Source organism: Calliphora vicina, chromosome 5 (assembly GCF_958450345.1).
Source record: "Calliphora vicina chromosome 5, idCalVici1.1, whole genome shotgun sequence".
Lineage (NCBI taxonomy): Eukaryota > Metazoa > Arthropoda > Insecta > Diptera > Calliphoridae > Calliphora > Calliphora vicina.
The window spans coordinates 36,490,437-36,511,178 of record NC_088784.1 but is presented as its reverse complement, the minus strand read 5'-3'; the positions used below and the strand labels follow the sequence as shown (position 1 = coordinate 36,511,178).

The following is a 20,742-nucleotide window of genomic DNA, read 5'->3' as shown; positions in this document are numbered from 1 at the left end:
TGACCTTTTAAATTTAAAGCTAATATCATATTCTGGTTCTTTAATGCATTTGTTGTCGGTATCATTAACGATAGTTGTATTATTTGTTATAGGATTAATGTTTTTTGTACGAGTACTTGTACGAGTATTATATGAAGCATAATTTGTATTAAGAATATTTTTTGTTTTGCCACTTTTATTTAAATTACTACAAATATTTTTACTATGATTTGTTGTTGTTGTTTCTGTTGTTGGTGATATTGTCGTTTCATTATTGTCTGCGACATTATTAAACTTGCTGCTACACTTTTTATTATTATATTGTTTGATCTTTCCCACACCATGTCACACATTGGTGCCCTGTTGTCCGGGAATAGCGGAATTACAATTCGTTTCCGGTTTAAATGCTTCATTGTAACGCTCACGACAATTACCACTTGAGGCGAAACAAAATTTATAGATAATATACATGGGTATGCACAACACCGATGAACAGGTCACGGCCCAACCGACTTTAATACTCCAATCGGGATATTTATATTCTTCGCCCAACATGTCTTCATAACCCAAAAATGAAAATATGAATATGGCCTATAAAGGAAATAAATTTTTAATGATTATCTTTTTATAAATTGATTATGTGACGCATACCAGTAAAAATACAGGACTTATATACGTCCAACATATTCGCCAAAAGAGTCCGGGCCGTTTGCCCAACATTTGTTCTACATCGGCTGAAAAGCGATCGACACCATAGAACCAAAATACACCGGCCGCCTCGACAAATACCACAAAGAGTATAGCCAAACCAGGTCCGTAAACGTTCAAGAAGTTCACTAAGTATACACCACCCTGAAAATTAAAGTGAGTTATAAGTAATCATTAAATTAAATCATTAAATTATATATTGTTAATGTTTTATTTATATATGGCTTATGGGGGCTCAAAATAGGATACCCTCGACTTGTAAAATTTTTAATCACGTGGAATTTTTTTGTTTCCCATCCGATTTTATAGATTTTTTATATTTTTGGAAAGCGCTCGGCTAGGTCTTCAAAAAAACATGCTTGCATGTGCTACTTATCTCTTATAATTTACGAGTTATAGGCAATTCAAAATTGAAATTTTAAAATTTTGTCATACCTTGGTCCGCTTTTTTAAAAATATAGGTCGGACTTTTGGACCGAATGGACTCGAATTTCTTTTGTTAGTTAGACAACTAAATTACGAATAATATACAAAAGATTTCAGAGCATCAGTTATGGATCCAAAAATAAACGATTTTCAATTTAAATATTCAAAAAATAGTTGATTTTTTTGATTAAAAATAAGTTTTCTTTAAGATATATAACAATTTTATATTTTTCTGTAAGGTATCTTTACAAAGAACATTTTGGTATAAAAAAAATGTTATATTTTTTGAGGATGTCGCCCACGCCGGAATGTGACCTATTTTTTTTAACAAAATTTCAACTTTGGGCCACATGTTCTAAAATCCCAAAGCTGGGATCAAAAAACGGTAAGCAGTTTTAGAAACCTTGATGTGGTCTTTATTTATCTCCAAAGTATTTTCCCAGCCCAGAGGGAAGTGTGGACCCCATGTGCAAAATTGTAAAAAATACCATTTTTGGGATTTTTGCTCTAATTTTTAGGAATTATGGGATTCCCTTTGACCTTTTGACAAGTTTTTTTATACTTTGTTATTTAGAATGACAATTTTAAAAAACGTTGAAAATTTCATTGAGTTCTGTTAATTATTACATATTTATTGAGATTCTAAAACTAAAATTTGCATCAAAATTTGAATAGGATTGCAAATATTAGGAACAATTTGATACACATTTATTCCGGGTTATAGTTTTTTGTTTAGATAAGTTAATTTTTGGTCTTACAAAAAAAATTTCAAGTCAATATCTCAATTAGATTCAAAAATATGCCACTTTAAAACTCCGTCCACACTTGGCAAAGACAGTTAGACATAGAGGCTTCTCGAGCAGAAAAAAGCTGGAATGAAATCAAGAACCTAGCATCAAATAGAAACGATTGGAATCTTTTGTTGAGGCCCTATGTTCCTCATAGAAACTAAGGAATTAATAATAAATAATAAACGGCAGATCCATTGAGTCAGTTCTACAGGATATGACAATTGAAATATCATTTGATCTAGGCTATATTTATAGATGGGTAGATAATAGAGAGAGAATGGGCAACTACTATTCATAGTCTAATAATGATTTTATCTGATGAAGATTTCAAACCCACCTATTATGCAGATGTTGTCGTGATATTGATCAGATCAGGAAAATATCAAAATATTTTATGTGAAAGACCAAAGAATGACTGGGCCAGAGAGATATAATACTAAATTGTGAATCAGTTTCTGTTTCCAGCCTCAATGGTCTGCTTCCTTCGATCTTTAATTTTACCACAGAGCTGTCTTGGATCTTTGGAATATGTTTGTTAATGAGCGAGGCTTCTAATAGAGAATTCGACGAGATAAACGCTTCGGCTCTCGGTCGGCTAACGACTTATTATTTGTAAATACCGTCTATGGGCAATCCGAGGAGATAAATTCTTCAGCTCTCGTCGGCAAGCGTCAAATTATTGACTATACTAGCTAATGAGTACAATCCGACGAGATAAATACTTTCGCTGCACTAGTCTACGTCATGTTTTGGATGAACGGCACCTCCTTCGGCTTACTTGAGGTGTACACTCGAGACCTTGTCTTGTTACATCATCTTACATTCGGTTGTGTCGAATCCTATATACCCTTCACTAAAGTATACTTTAAGACAAGTTGGTGAATGTTGGTGAAATTTTTTCACCAAATTGGTTAAAAAATCAAGGTTATCGCGGTTTTTTGCTTATATCTAGCCATTTGTAGGTCGATATTCTCGATTTGACAATCATGTATGTCGTTATTTTGTGGCTTCGAAAGGTTGATTTCAAGAGATAGACAGACTTCGATATTTATAACTACCCAGAAAATGATGAATGTGGTCATATATATCCTTACCACTCATTGTGAAGAGTATAAAAAGTAAAATACCTAGGAGTAGTTCTCGATTGGATTCTATCCAGAAAGGACAACATTGATAGGAGGGAGGAAAAAGTACACTCAAGAGGGATTTCATGCAGAAGAGCGAAATGCTCGAATAGGTTCATAAGCCCGAAGATAACACTGGAAGGTTAACATTAAACCTCTTCAGAAAATACAGAGACTGTAATGCATAGGCATATGTGGTGCAGTGAGAACCACATCGACGAATGCTATTGTGATTAGGTGAAATATGAAGCAGCCTTAGCTGCAATTAGATTGAGAGAATGGATAATAAATGATCACATAACTAAATACCAAAAGATAATAAAGAAGCCAATATTACTACTTAACAATGTGACAGAATTCAAACTAAATATGTGCATCACCATAGTATCGGAAGACGATGAAGAATGGGATGAAGTAACAAGAGTAAGAAATGAACAACGATCCGATTGTTAGAAAATTGTTGACCGAACGGGAAAGGGCTTCTACAAAATACTTTCCCATATCACAGTACTGATTTCCAAGCTGAGATAATAGCAATTACGAAGGGTATTAAATCGTTGCAGAGAATTGATAAAAAAAACTCCATCTCGTATTTTTACGCATAGTCATGCGGTTATCAAAACCCTAAGAAACGAGAGTGTTAAAGCTCGGAACATTCTGCGCGCTTCGTCCATTTTATGGTGAATCTTATTTCTGAACGAATGAACGGGTACGTCAACAAACAAAGTTGTCGAATTTGGGACGATACCAATATATATGAGACCCAAGAGCATTCAGGCGACATCAGTCCATATTTATTTGAGAACGACATTGGCCAAGATATTACCGTCAAATGCAATCGTTATAAGTCGATAATTACCAACTTATTTTGGCCTGGATTTGATGATATTGACAACAACGACATGTGGTTTCAACAGGACGGCGCTACGCAGCTCATGTCACATTGGATATTCTGCACGACCTATTTGAGGCATGGCCATCTCACGTGGAGGTGATGTGAACTGGCCACCGAGATCTTGCGATTTGACACAGTTAGATATTTTCTTGTGGGGTTTTCCTACGACAAATGCAAGCATGTTTTTTTGCAGGCTCCAACAAAATATATTGAAATATTCGGAATCAATCGAAAAAATTCTGCTTCAGATTCTCCTCTGCTAAAACCATGTACAATTTTATGTCAATCGGAACCCCACATTAAGTTAAATGGCAGATTTATTTCCAAAATATTTTGATTTTGCCACAATATGCACAGTACGTTGATAAGTTATGTTGAATATAAAATAAATATTTCGTACTCGTTTAAGATTTATTTCATAATTTATTTTAAGATATTTTTTTTTTGTCTAAAAGCCTTTAACATATTTAGTTTGTCTTAATTTATTTGCTTATTTACTTGACCTGAAATCAGCATTAGTTTAGTAGAAAATAAATTCGTATTAGAAAAATTATAATTTCTAATGTAATCAAGTCAAGTGATAACAAACATTAGTTACCACAACCGGCCACACTCATCAACATCAACAAGTAGTTAAGGAAAGGGAGTAGAAATAGATAAACAAAACTACAAGAAACGTTTTCGAATACAAACATAAAGTATAAATAAAAATGGATGCATGTCCTTATAAATGCTAATGTTTAAATGGATACGAGTATAAATTAAGTGTAAATTGCCAAGTCAAGAGGAAGACGTCTACACTACATATAAATAAATATGTATATACTTTAGAATGTATATTGTGTAGTAAATCACTTGGACAGGTGTTAAAAGTGGCTGAATAAACTTAGAAACCCAAAGGACAAGGAGTGAGAAATAAGTGGGTGTATGTTTATTTATTTGTTTATCAACTTAAAACGCCGAAAGCCACTTAACAATGGGCATAGGGTGAAATGTAATGGAAGTTATAATTCACAAGGTAATGGCGAAGCAATAGATAATAACACTACATAGATTGATTAGACAAATATCGCTTTTATAAATATTAATGAACTGCTCATGAATGTTATAAGTTTAATAGCCAGGAAGAGGACAGGACTTTGCTATAGTTTTGGATTTCTGTTTCTGCTATTATTATTTTGCTACTTAGCTTGCACTGATGAAAAATTGGTAAAAAAATATTTAGTAACTCCACTGAGATTGAAGAAATAAATACCAATAATTGAGAAACCATAGTATAAATAGGTGTTTCTATGGATGTACTTAAGAAACTCATTTCTGATTCATCCTGTTTCAATATACAGATGGTTGTGGGCTGGTTGTTCATAGTCCTTTGATTTCTAATAACTCTATAAAAATTAATCGAAAGCTGTTAAATCTTAGGATGTAGGGAACTAATTTTGATCATTAAAACGAGAGAATATTATTTTAGTTGAACAATACAAAAATGAAAACGCCTTGTTCTCTCGTGTATTGCTTCATATTTACTAACCTATTCCCTTCTGCGGCCAAAAATGTTCTAACGACAAATTCAAACTGTTTAAAATGCTGTAGAAAACAAATGATACAAATTTATATACGAGAAGAAAAGTCCAAAATAATTAAGTTAATACCTCTCATAATTTTCCAGTACCCAGAATTTAAACATTAAGGATTTCGAGAAATTATTATATTATACTATATCAGTTTTAATAAATCGGAAAAGGGTAACGCTCTCATCACCAGGGTCAAATATATTTAGCCGCAAAAGCTAAACATTGTTCCCCACATAGGCCACACTATAATGTATGGTGCCCTCATCTGGTAGAAGGCTCTTTAGTTTCATTCGTACCATACCATCTGAAGCCAACTTTGCCATTATTATGTTCAAGAACTTTTCTTTTAATGCGGCCATTAGACCCGATATCGAAGGAATTTCGGCCACGCAACCACACTATGGAAAACAATGGAAAACTTTGACTATTGCACTTCTAGGCCCTTTTTCGACAGAGGCATTAATATGTTGACTACGGATAGAACGACACAATTTCTCTTTTCGCTGTGGTTTATACTGGTATGTATATACTGTGTATATACGACATCTAACCTGGTCCTAAAATGCCGGGCATCTCTGGACGAGATGTCGAGACATTCTTAAATTGGATTCTTCTGGATACGAGATACTAAAATATGCTAGGAAATTGCATTGGGTTGATCGATTGTTTATTATTCCGCTCTCTTCGTACAAATGCTGAGTTCAGGATGGACTCTATAATTGATTGCAAACCAGATGAAGGAGAGGAATTGGACGGATCTATCGGGGACGGAACTGAGAAGGATTGATGTCTTCATATGTTCAACGGGATGGTATGGAAAAACATTTTTTCTCCCTGATCCCTTTCTATGCTGTTATCACCGGACCCACGTTTGTCAGTCTCAGTAATTGACTACCTGTTTAATCTAAACTAACCTTCTCCACATTCGAATAAAAGTTAATCACGGGAATATAAGTCAACGCTGGAGTAAAACAAGGATGTCCCCTATAACCCCTGCTATTCACTATAGTGCTGGATGACAACATGAGCGAAGTCTGTTCAGAGAGAAGACGAATAACATGGAGCCTCTCGTGTCAACTCGATGATTTGGATTATGCGGCTGATATTTGTCTACTCCAACATGCAAGCAAAAGTAGAAGATTTGGAAAGATTAGCAAGTAATGTTGGACTTGAGATAAATATCAAGAAAACCAAAGCTATGAGAATCAATAACAAGGCCAACCAGTTGAATACGTAGAATGCTATCTAGACAGTACAGTATCAATGAATCGCAACGCTGAAAAACACGTAAATAACAGGCTCAATAAAGCGAGAACGGCATTCGGAAGACTACAACCAGTATGGAGAAACTCACAAATATCCAGACGAACCAAGCTTAGAATATTCAACGCATGTGTAAATTCTACTACACTGTGGTACGGAAGTGAAACTTGATTAGTATCGAACACTATAGGTGTTCATCAACAAGTGCCTCAGAATCATATGCAGAATATTCTGGCCTAACAACATCAGCAACACGGATCTCTAGAACGTAACCAACGAGGAACCCATACTAACACAAATAAAACGTAGGAAATGGAGAGCTTCTTGAGCCTTGAGGGTTCCTTGTTATACTGTCAGGATTCTTTCTAATAGTATGGCCGATCATACTATTAGAAAGAATCCTGACAGTATAACAAGGAACCCTCAAGGCTCAAGAAGCTGTGGTCGGCCACGATACTCCAAGAACTAGGACAGTACAATCTTACAACTGCAACAAATCGTGTAAGTTGGAGATACTTTGTGGAAGCCATATGCTCCCAATGGAGTAATGGAGAAAATATTAGAGAGTAATTGTACTTTTGATATGTTGGAATAAAAATTATTCTAAACATAATGAACTTTGTAGGGGAAGATGCTCAAACAAGATTATTTTTGTTAAACTACTAATACAAGTAGTTTGAGTTAAAATTTAACATGTAAAAAAACCATATACATTTACAATTTTCTCTCCAATATAGAAACAGGAGTTAAACTTAAGAACAATAAAATTTTAAATACTGTTACGAATTTGCAATTGCGATTTGAATTTAACGGTCTGTAACGACTGCCTGCAACATTCATCATGTTTATAAACATGATGAATCAATAGAAGCTTCTACTATCAACAATGTTGATAGCATTCAGTTATTAGCATTGTTTGTAAGTATGGCAACACTAATTTAATCTGCTAACATTAACATCGAAAGCTCTAGAATTCGAATATACTAGTTTTGTCCGTTAGGATCATTGTAGAAGCTACACGAAAGATGGCGCTGTATATAAATAGTGACAGAGGTTGCAGTCGTTAGTCAATTTATCATAGATGCTGTTAAAGTAAACATCAACTGCATTACCAGTGTATACCTGTACATAATAAAATTTGTAAGTTAAGTGTGTATTTCTACGAATTATAAACGTGTATAAGAACACTGAGTGACTATTTAAACTGTTGTTGTATAAATTTAAATTTATTTTTTGCAATCAAAAGTATCCGATTTATTTAAAGGAAATAAATCACTGTTTTTAAAAGAAATTTACAAAATATATAAAAATATATATACTCACATAAGTCATTGTAGGCAGAGCACACAAATAAATGCCGGCCAATAATAATAATACAAATAATTCTCTTCGTCGTCCAATACTGCGAGGATATTCATCACACAGCGCCGTTATCATAGCCTCCAAGCCACCAAATGTACTGTCCAAACCCAATGTTATCAACATTAAAAAGAAAATTATAGACCAAAATACTGAACCACTCATGGTTGCTATAGCTTCCGGATACACTATGAAGACAAGACCCGGTCCTTCAAGACCTACACGATCTATGGTGGTTTTTTGCACATGAGCCATATAACTAAGAACATTTAATAGAAAAAAAAACGTAAAATATTATTTAATTAAAGTTAAAATGTTATAATGGTAAAATTAACTTTAAGATATTGTACTCGTATTAACATACCCCAATACTGAAAATATAACAAAGCCAGCCAAAAAACTGGTTAAACAATTAATACTGCTGGTAATTAAAGCATCGCGGTAACAATTATTATGAAATTTATTATAACTAGATAAAGCCAGAAGTGTGCCAAAACCAGGGCCCAATGAAAAGAATATTTGTGAGGCAGCATCTATCCAAACCTTAGAAAACCAACAAAAAAAACAAGTGAAATTGTTTAAACATTAACATTTCTTAAGACATGTGTGACAATAAAAAAGGCTAAGTAAAGAACAACAAACAAACCTTTGAATTTTTCAATTTGTGCCATTCCGGTGTTAAATAGTATTTAATACCCTCATCGGCGCCAGGCAACGATACACCACGTATCAGTAAAATAATGAGCACAACATAAGGTGCCAAAGCGGTAACCCACACCACTTTCCCGGCCGAACGTACACCCTTCCACAGAGAGAAATAAACCAAAACAAATACACCAAAAACACATAAAGCTAATGTTGGCTTAACAGGACCCATTAAATCCAGACCATTTGATTTATATTGCTCCAATACTTTGCGTCTAGAAAATAAATAGAAAAAAAGAAGACAAAATAAATAAACAAACATTTTATTAGGACTTTGTTGAGATTTGATGAGGTCTAAATAGAAAAACCATTAGATAAATAAATTTATTCAAGTGTTTATTATTTTCTTAGTGACTGTGACTATTTGTGGTGTGAATGAATGGGGTCAATGAAATTGGCTACCACTTTGCCACCACTCACTCACTCACTCACTCACTCACTCGACAACATTAACTGTTAACTTACTCGAAAAACTCTTTAGCCGGTGTCGTTTGATTAGCGTTAAAATTGGCATTTGTTACCGGCATACAGGTATCCGTGTTCCATGGATTATCACATGATGTCCATGGCAATTTGGAAGTGAACGAGGCAAACAGATAATAAACAGCCCATCCTATAATTGTGTTATAATACATGCCCATGTAAACGTCTATTAGACATATTGCATATCCAACACCTGTTGAATGACACAAAGAAAAAGTTAAGAAAATAACAATCAACAAACTTTTTCAATTAAATTCATATGTAAGTGTAGATACACCTGGTGACATAATTACAGGGAAACATTGTTTGTCATATTCAGATTCAAAGAAATTTTATTTGGAGCGGTCAGTAAAGAGTGAGTCAAAAGAACTTATACACACTATTCCAGTTAAAACTATCCTTGTTCCAACAAATTATTATTATACCCTTCACCTTCGTGAGAAGGGTATACATATATAAGTTTGTCATTCCGTTTGTAATTTCTACATTTTTCATTTCCGACCCTATAAAGTATATATATTCTGAATCCTTATAGATAGCGGAGTCGATTAAGCCATGTCCGTCTGTCTGTCTGTCCGTCTGTTAGTTGAAATCAATCAGCGAAATCCGTCCATAAATAACGGAGATATGAGCAAAAAACCGGGACAACCTCGATTTTTGACCTATTTTTTATCTATATATGGATTACTAAGTCATTAATATAGACAATATGGATATCTAATGATAGATATTTCAAAGTCCATTGCAACGATGTAGATAAGTCTATAGTAAGTTGAACCTACAATGGGTCAAAATCGGGGAAAATATTTTTTGACCCGAATTTTTTTTCATCAAAAAATTTTTTTTCCAAAAAATAAAAATTTTTAAAAATTTGAAAAAAAAAAATTTTAAAAAAATTAAATTTTGTTTACCTAAAAATATTTAAAAAAAATAATTTTAAAGTATAATTGGTGAAGGGTATATAAGATTCGGCACAGCCGAATATAGCTTTCTTACTTGTTTTTTAATCACGTTAGCTTTTAAAAAATTTGGATATTATCTTTTATAAAAGAAAAAGATTTGAAGGTTCATCTTCACACTGTTCCAAAAGCCATTAAACAGTATAAGGAAGACTTGAACATTGAAAGAAAACCAGGATAAGGAAGAAAAAATGACTACCAGATATTGGTAAGGCAAAATAAATCGAATAACTCTTTCGAAGAGCACCGACATTTCTATCAAAAAAGCAGCTCGATTTGACATCATGTCACTGTGCAAAAAAGGCTCTTGAGTTGTATTCAAACAATAATGTAAATTTTGTACCACAGGAAGCAAATCCATCCAACTGTCCAGAACTTTGGCCTGTGGAAAGGTATTGGGATCTTGTAAAAAATTAATTAAAGAACAAATTAAAACGCATAGAAATAAGAAGAAAAAAAGTTTTATTTATTAAAATAATAGTTATTAAAACAAAAACAGTTCATGGAAAAACATAACGAAAGAAAAAAGAAATCGTATAATTATGATAAAGAATAAACATGTATTCTAGTAACAAAAAATAAGCCTTTAATTCTAATTTTGATTAATTTTTTAACCTTCACAAAGTCTTCGGGTCAATTTTGACCCATTTTGAAATTAATATTGAATTTTTTCTAAAAGTGGTTGATATTTTGTGATTTCAAAAAACGTTAGGTTTTTAGAAAAACAAATTGGCAAAAAATTATCTATAAAATTTTTTCCACTTAAGGTTTTTGGGTCATATTTGACCTGGAGCAAAAATCTTGAATTTGTTGTTACGCACAATTAAGTTAAATGTTTTCAGAGCTTTGGTAGCACAAATATATATCTGTCTCTTTTCATCATACCTGCGGAACATTATACTTGTATGAAAAGTGCGATACCCCGGTTAGATACCAAATCTATGTTTTTCTTATCCTACATAAGGTTTTCGGGTCAAATTTGACCCATTTTGAATTTTTTCAAAATGTGTGTGGTTGATATTATTGATATTTTATGACTTTTATTTAATTTCAAATGTCAAAAACTACGTTAGGTTTTAAAAAAAAGATTGGCAAAAATCATATATATTTTCTATTTGTGTCAAATTTGACACGAAGATCATTAACATCAGTAAATTTGAACCCATTATGAAGGCTAAAATAATCTCTTAGGAATAAAACATACACCCCTATCGTGAAAAACATGTGATATTTATGTTCCCATGAAGTATTCATTTCCCTCGAAAGGAAAATTGCTATCGTGATATTCCCCTAAAGTTTTCATTCACAATAGTTCATTTTGTTCGTAGCAGCTGTTTATTGTTTACAAAATTTCATGTAAAAATTTCACAACATGGGGAATTTTTTCACATGAACAAAGTTTATGAACGAAAAATGGGAAATGGGAACATATTTCATGTGAAATATTGATTCGTGATAGGGGTGATAGTTTAAATGCTTTGCAGTATATCGATGTTTTTAAAGTTAAAGTTTTTAATACAATAAAACTCATAAAAGCACACTCTAAAAAAAAACCGACTATTCGAGGGAAAAAACCCGGTTTCTTTGATATTCGAAATGTGAGCTTTTCAAATAACCGAAACCGACTTAACCAAAAAAACCGGTTATTAAAAACCGGGCCAATCACCCTAGTGATTAAAAATAAAGATTTTTTTTTTGATGGTGATTAAAAATAAAGATTGAAATTCAGAATAGCAAATTAATATTAAGAAAAACCAAATTGAAATTGAGAACTCGAAATTAATATTAAGAAAAAATTGAGAAAATTCAACTTTGTTGAGAAAACCTATTTTAATACTAAGAAATAATAAATTTCTAAAATCAAATTTAACTAAGGTTTATTTTGAGGGGGGTAATGAAATATTTTTCCCCTCCATACGAAGTGAGAAGTTCGTATAAATTTATAAGAAGTCATATTTTTTTACCTGAAAGGTCTATGATTTGATAAACACTTTCAATATATAATAAGTGTGGTAAATTTCGTTAAAATTGAAAATTAAAAAAAATTTAAATATTTTTATTTTTTTTATTTCAAGTTTAACAAAAGTTAACATTTTTTTAAAACCTTCTATAAAGTTAAAGTTTTGTAATCAAAAGAAATAACTTTAAGGTTATGTTTAAAAAATGTAATTTTTAATATAAAGGGAAATAGTTTCCAAATATTTAAGAAAGAAAAGTTAAGTACTTACACGTCTCGTTGTTTTCCATTTTAAACATTATTTGAATTATTCAAACGCTTTCCACAATTAACGGTTAAAAGTTACAATAGCTATGTTCAATAACTAAAAGTTGTTACTAGTTAGTAACAATTGTTACTGGAAAAGCGTTCATTAACTCAAAAAACTTGCAAGTAGAGAAAAATTCAAGAGCGTATAAATTTTAGATAGTGCTCTCTCGTTGCAAACTATTACAAGTTCTATTTTGAACTCGTAATAGTTAGCAGCTTATATTTCATATGTTTTGTGTTATTGTTTATTTATTTTCAATTTTATTTTTGTGGTGAAAAAATATAAAAAAGAATTTTCAATAAAATTGAAGAAAATGTGAGTATTTATACATTTTAAAAGGAATAAAATATGAAAATTGTGTGTATAAAACAATTGTTACTGGAAAAGCGTTCATTTACTTTTTACCATTTTTGAGATTTTAAGAGAGTAATTTTGATTTTATTCTCTCGTTGCAAGTATTTACTGGGAAAGTAAATGAACAGACCTAATATAATATTGATACTATTCACACATTTTTAAAAATGTATCGAAACTTTGACTTTGAAGGCGTGCTGTCAGCCGTATTTTGTATTTTACAAAAACCAATTGTGAATTTGATTGCATTGGAGTTTTAGTAACATGTTGACAACAAAAAATAATGAATAATGACAACTTCGAAATTTGAATTTCGCACGGAAAAGTGATACTTTGAGTTATAGTGCAATGGCAAAATATTTCAGAGGAGATGATTGATTCTTTAATTATATCAATGCATCGTGGCTGTGAAGCAGTAATAAATAAGTAAGAGTGTATAGTCGGTCCAGCCAGACCATATAATACTCTACACTAAGAAAACGAGCAAAAACTTGTTTTCTTTTAAAATTTCAATAATTTATTTACGTCAATGAATTTTGAAAGTGGACTATGACCAATTATGGACCGAGCGCCATGAAATTGTGTCGTGTTATTTCTTTCTATATGAATCTTATATTGAATGGTTTTTGGATACCAAAATGTTTAAGTCATTTTCGGAGATGGACCTTATTATATAGGATCTCTGTTTAATTATGAACCGATCGCCTGAAATTAGGACGCTTGATCAATTTCTTTTTCTTATTATTTCTGTTTTTTAACTATTGATTGAATACATAATTGAAAAAGTTTCCATTTTATTTTCAACCACTGTATGATTTTGAATTACTGTTATAGTCAAATGGTAGGAGTCACACAAATTTCTATTTAAAATTTAGTTTTTATAACAACAACTGCACATATTTAATTCTAAATGAATTATTTTAATTCTATTACTTATTTACGTTGTTCTTCTAATGCTAACAATTCATCATTCAAATCTTGATTCAATCTTTAACTTGTCTAAAGTGGTACTTGCATCTACACTTGTTTAGACTTGTGGCGGCAGCGACTTGTCTATCTATACAAAATGTATTAACACATTTACTCTAAGAACTTTAACCGCTTGTGGACCAAGGCTTTAAATCGATGAAAAAGTTTTAATTTTTTTATGAAATATTAAAAATAAGGACTTCAGGAAGTTATGACCTGCAAGGATTCGAAAGGGACCTTGGGTCAGTATTTTATGTCATTGCAACATAAATAAACATCACAATGAGGACATGAAATAATTCACCGTTATTCTGGGTAAGCGAGATTGCCAATAGGCGCAAAAAATATATTATTCCAAAGATGATAGTGTACTTCAAAGAACTTTTGGGAAAAAAAGTGTCAAAATATGTTTTGTTTTCATTTTGTAAGCTTATTATTCTTATGGTACTTATAAGTACCGTCGGTCGACAAAGGGTTAAGAAAACAAACGCTGTGTGATACCAGCACAATTCGTATGGGCATGAATCTATGTATATTGTATTTTATTATACAATATTCATGTAACAAGAAATACAAATCAAAACAAACAACTAAATTATAAAACAAGCAACAAGTTTATCTTTAATCAAAAATTTTACAAATCAGATTACTTTGAACTTTGTTTATATTCTTTTGTCAATTGCACGAATATGAACAAGTTAGAGACACTCATTCATTTCATACTTATTTTAGCTGGAAGTGACACAAAATTTAATCTTCAATCTATGACAAGTTATTTGTGCCGGTTTCGGGTTTAGTTTTAACATTTTCAAATAGACAATCGTTTAAATTAAAACTGCTGAGTTGTAGTAGAAAATTTAAAAATTGCTTAAACTTTGATTTTATTTTTTTGCATTTAAAAGTTTCAAGGAATAAAATAAACCATGAAGCTTTTAACAAAACTATTTACGAGATACATTCAAACAAGTCATTCGCTTTAAACGGCTTCTTAGTGGCAACATTGTATTCCAAGTGTTTACATTGTCAACATCTTGTCACAATGACACAGTTGTATACTTCACTTGCGAATACGAATGCCTTTACTACATACGATAGAAAGAGAATAAATTATTTGTTTTTTTTTTGTTCCTCCGCCTCCCATTCTTAACTTGAAGACGAGACAAACCGTTAAAAAACAAATAAAAACTACTTAAAGTTATTCTTTGTGTCAAAGAAAATAAAAAAACTGCTAAGCAAACAATGTTTGTACTCAATAAAGAAAAAAATAAAAGACTAGAAATGAAAAACAAATAAATGAAAAAGATGAATTCGTAAAACAGGTAAGAAATCCTTAAGAAAATGTACAAATAAAGTTTTGTTCATATTAATGCTTAAACGTGTCTTATTAGCATCATAAGTTATAAATCAGGGTGGAAATATATTTTTAGATACAAATATAAAAAAAGTAAACGCAAAAAAGTCACAGGAGGTTAATGTTAGGAAATCTCTTAAATAACAAGGACAAATCACCTGTAGCTTCTTACACTTATTGATTTGACTTACCTTTCAATGCTGGACATATACGTTTCCAAATACTTAAGCAGCCACAACGATGAAATTGCCCCAGTGCCAATTCCATATAGAACAATGGCAGTCCACCGAATACCAACATAATACAGTATGGTATTAGAAATGCTCCACCGCCATTCTGATAGCAGATGTAGGGAAAACGCCACACATTGCCCAAATCGACAGCAAAGCCAATGACAGCCAACAGGAATTCAGCTTTTTGACCCCAGGTTTCGCGACGCCTCTCCGTCACTGCGACAACTAATGCACGCTGTATGTAAGAGAAATTTGTGCATTGAAATTATTTAATTTGTGAAATAAAATAATAAGAAGCGGAAATTCCAAAAATTCATTTCAATGGACAATTAAAATAAAATGTTTATACAGGTATTAATAAATATGGCACACTTAAGTTAAGTTTAGGAGAAACAAATATAATTGTTCATTTATCGATATTAAGGAATCAAAAGTTCTTAATGTTCTGGAAATCAAAATTTTATTTGACAAAAAAACAAATGTTTCTCTGCATCCGAGAAACCTATCTTGTTCGGAGGTTTCTCGACCGCGTACAGGAAACGATGAAGCTGCTTATGTAATTCAAACATTGCTGCAATATCGGTAATTCAAACATTGCTGCAATGCCGATCCATTTTGGGCATTATTACGTTATCATAAATATTTTATTGAAAACAATACCGGTACTCCCACAAATACAAATCTCTGATAAAACAGATACCGAAGCTTATGGTGAATTTGGTTTATCGGTTTCAATGTGCGAGAGATGGTTTGTGCGGTTCAGAAGTGTTGATTTTGACACGGAAGTCAGAGAACGCCTAGACCGTTCAAAAAAAGTGTGAAGTCCAAGAATTGGAGGAATAACTAAATGAAGATGCTTGTCAAACTCAACAAGTGCTTGCATAATCATTGGGAACTAATCAAGCAGCAATTTCAAAACATTTGCGAGTAACAGGATTCATCCAAAAGCAGGGAAAATGGGTACCATACGAATTAAAGCCGAGAGACATTGAAAGACTGATTGAACGCTATAAAAGAAAATAATTTTTTCACCGAATCATTACATGCTGTGAAAACTGGATCCATGAAAAGTAAGAGATCGTATCTGAAGCAAGGCCAAATATTCATGGCGCTAAGGTATTGCTCTGTATTTGGTGTAACCAAAAGGGACCAATCTATTATAAGCTCCTGAAATCTGGCCAGACAACTGATTCGTTTGAAGTGACCATTGAACATTAAACTCCCACATGTTGCAATACTTGTTAAAACATATTTAAAATGAAATGGTTGGGGAGTTTGGCTTAACAGCTTTATAGTTCAGACCGTGCCCCGACCTAGAGTTTCGTGTTCGGAAACCGAAATCGCGGTTTTTCAGGGCCTAAAACCGAAACCGACATTTATTCTTCGGTTTTTACTTTTAAAAAATGATTCATCCAATTTCTCTAAAAACAAATCGGTAAAAATTTCTTTAAATTTTTTAAATTGGACCTTTCGCAGGTTAGTCAATGAAACCTGTTAATAAAAAATGACACAAACTCATTTAAAAATATCGATCATACGAGTATTTCCTGACAATTAAACTTCAAATGACTGTTTATTTATTTAATTAAAAAAAACAATTCAAAATCTTTCTAAAAAAGACATGTTTATTTTCAAATACCTGGTAAAACTATAGAGTACCAACCGATACGGTGCTCTTCGCCACCCCAGTTGGAAGAAAGAAATAGTACTATCAAGTCTCCTTTTGTGAATTAATACTAATTCAGGATAATATGTCTCTAGTTTCATGTTTATTGAATCATTCATAAAGACCCAAATTTTATATTCCCACTCAGCATCATGATTCTGGGTCCATTATTATAGATAATGTTGTGAATTCTAACTCATTCAGAATCATATGTGGCTATTTTTGGGTTTATTATTATAAAACAGTCAAAATATTATTAGTTGGAAAAAAGTACATGTCCCTTTTTTAGATTATAACGCTTTAGGTTCATTATTATAGAAATTTAAAAAAATACCATTCGAAGAACGAAAGAATACTAGTTTTAGTTACCTCAATGTCATTAAGCCATCTATTCTTGATTCTTTCTTTACTCAGAAGCATATCAGCCAACTATTATATATACATATAAGTAAAATAATTTAATATAATAAAAAGTACCATTAGAAGAAAAAAGTACCAACTTTCCACACTTGGATCAACGTCAAGTTTGAAATCAAAGTAGTTTCCGGATTCTAGGTTCAATATTATAGAAAATTAAAAAAGTACCATTTTGATGAAACAAAAAGTACTCCTTAGTTTGGTTTAATTTGGCACTAATGATTATAGGTGCGCTGCGCAGTACTCCGCCTCGTGCTCTGTTCGTAATGATGCACTGGCTACCGGCTGATCTCATGGCCAAACAATTGGCCGTAAATTTGGCGGTTAGGTTAAGTACTGTAGGAGCATGGAGGTCTAGTTGTACTGGCCATGCGTCTATTTTAGGAAGTATATCTTAAGGCTTTTATATTCCCCATTTTCAGAAGGGGGGTGTTTCAGGCTATATGATCAATGTTGTGTAATTCAAGCTGAGATTTCAGCAATTAAAAGGCGGTACACTGGATGATGTACTATAAGCTGTTTGGTCTGGATATGCGAATCTGTACTGACAGTAAGCCTGCTATCAAATCCCTACCTGGCGTCTACTCGACATCCAAATTGGTACATGAACGCCGAGTATCTCTTAATGAGATGGCGAGACTTTCTAACCTGGAGTTATTCTGGGTGCCTAATCACTCTGGTGTACCTATCAATGCTATTGCGGATGAACTGGTGAAAAGAGGCTCATGTCTACAAATTGATGAGATCTATCTTTTTGTAGGTTTACCGCTATCTTGCTGTAAGTCAATCATACAGCGTAAATTATTTGAGTCTGCTCAGCTCCGATGGTATAATCTGACAAATTGCTCGATATCGAGACTCACATGGCCCGTTTTTGACCACCATAGGTCAATGTCCCTCACGGGGCTCTGATATCAGTGCTTACGGGGCACTGCCTGATTGATGCGCATGCTAGGAGACTGAATACTCCATATAATGATTTCTGTATTAGTTGCCATGATGAAGACATGGATGAGACAGTTGAACATCTCCTCTGTCTTTGCCCTGCTCTATTTATAAGTCAATCTGTTGCCAAACAATTTCTCTACTAAAGTCCTGTTTAAAATGAATACAAAATAAAATGCCCACAAACTCTCTACTTGATCTAACACCTTCCAAGAACTTATTTCGACAGTACTGCACTGTAAATGTATGACCAGATACAGAATCTTATCGAAATCCGAACTCAATAGGTCAAAATTCAATCTAAGTATTAAAATTTGTTTGGATAATTTTAAATTTGAATGCTCTACGGGATATTTATATCGATTTTTTTAATGTTAATAGTCCCGTGACAAAAAATATTGTAAATTTAGTTTAATCTAATTTTACAGTACAGTACAGTATTGTATTATCCAAAACATCATTTGCTTTCATTCTGTAACTTTTCAAAGAGTGCCTAAAACAGCTTAATTATTTAACTGCAAACCACAAATATCAACGAAATGCGTAGACAATGAAAGAGCATTTTATAAATCATTTTCCATGTTCTCTTTATGCCGACTACTGGTCTAAAAGTTTCCATTTTAACCCTACAAGGCCAAATGCATGTTAAAATTGACATGCCGCTTTCATATAAATCGTTAGAACTGGAATCAGACCCTACCTCCAAAGAACAAATCAGGGGAGCCGTTCTGATCGATTTTCATTTTCCTATAAGGTGCTAAACTTTGGGCTCTTTGAAGTGTTATTTCATTAACTATAGACAAACGTTATTAACATTATTTACGGGAATACGTTTTCGAAATTATATGAACTAATGACATTCCGGAGAAAAAGCAACCGGAACATAGGGATTTAATCTCAGAGATTATAATGAATAATGCAAACCTATTAAATGTTATAGTTTATTAGGAAATATTTCAATATAACCAAATTCCTCTGCAGTTTAAATTATCTTTTATTAAAATAAAAAAAAATCAAAAGAAAAACTTACCTCGTTATTTGTGAATTTTGGTGCTAAGGGATCTGTGACTTTGGCCGGTGTTGCATTATCTGTATCATCTTCGTTAGAGTCTTCTTCGTTCGGTGGCGATTCTTTGTTATTGCTCCAAGGAGTTGTTGTACTATTGTTGCCGGTTATTGTTGTCGACGATGCATTTGTGGCTAAATTATTTGCAAATTCACAACTACTGCTATTATTTCTTTTCGTGCGCTCCATCTTTACAATACCTCACACCCAACGATGACTTCAATATGAATATTGATGATGATGGAAACGTGATGATGCAGCTAATGATGGAGGGAGGGAGGAATATTTTCTAGGGCAGTTCTGTGTTATTGTGGTGGCTATGTTTTGTTCCCAGCTTCTTCAATATCTCCTTCCACTTCAGTTTGGTTTCTTTGTTGAATTTTGTTTGTGCAATTATTGTTTCATGTTAATGTTTCTATTTGTCATCAAAGCCACAACCACATATTGTTAGTTATTTTGCGTTTAAATGTTGCACATTCAATTCATTTAATATTAAATCATCATTTTAAGGGTGTCAAATAACCAAAATCTGTGAAAAAATCCAAGAAAAATGCATTTATATAAATCTCGTTTTGGTTTTAATCAATTACACGTTTATTATAGAATAATAAATATGTAGGAGAGCAATCGATAAAGTGATTTCAAATGAAAATATTTAGGGTCTCATTTTGTAAAATGAAACGTTTGGAAGCGTAAGCAATTTGTATGAAGAATACTGGGAAAAGGGTTTGAAACTTGAATATTTTTCATAGACAATTTTGTTAAAGTTTGTCGTTTCGTTTTATAAAATTAGACCCTTAGTACTAAATAAGAAGAATCGAAAATGAATAGAAGAATTTTTTTAAAGCAATTTCCATGATAAAAATTTAATGTATGCTTCGAAATGTCCCTTGGATTAAAATTTTCTATTTAACGAATGAGGTATCAATCGGAATGAAAGACTTTTTCAGCATGATGGTCACCACTTTTACCAATTAACAGTAGAACAGTAGCGGAATATATTCAAGTAAGTGATGGAAATCGATTTCAAAAACTAAACGATTTGCTAAATTTATATTTTTCGTTTTGTAAAATGTTCTAGCTTTCATTTTGATACTTTGTATCACATTTCCTGCCTAAATTCCCTTAAATTATTTGCTATTCGTCATCTGGGCTTTATTTTGCAAGAAAAGATGAAGCCATTGCTTCAAAAATTATTCTTAAAATCG

The 20,742-nt window shown here is 32.4% G+C and overlaps 1 protein-coding gene across 1 annotated transcript; it reads right to left on the bottom strand.

The window, feature by feature from the left end:
• Positions 1-284: 284 nt before the first annotated feature.
• Positions 285-19,769, bottom strand: SerT (Serotonin transporter). The gene is made up of 8 exons (XM_065511470.1): positions 19,499-19,769; positions 15,399-15,675; positions 9,290-9,500; positions 8,766-9,039; positions 8,484-8,662; positions 8,084-8,378; positions 631-831; positions 285-570 (listed from the first exon to the last, which is right to left on the bottom strand). The coding sequence occupies exons 1-8, from the start codon at positions 19,721-19,723 to the stop codon at positions 325-327; spliced, it is 1,908 nt and encodes a 635-aa protein (XP_065367542.1). The 5' UTR covers positions 19,724-19,769; the 3' UTR covers positions 285-324.
• Between the last annotated feature and the right edge of the window lie 973 nt (positions 19,770-20,742).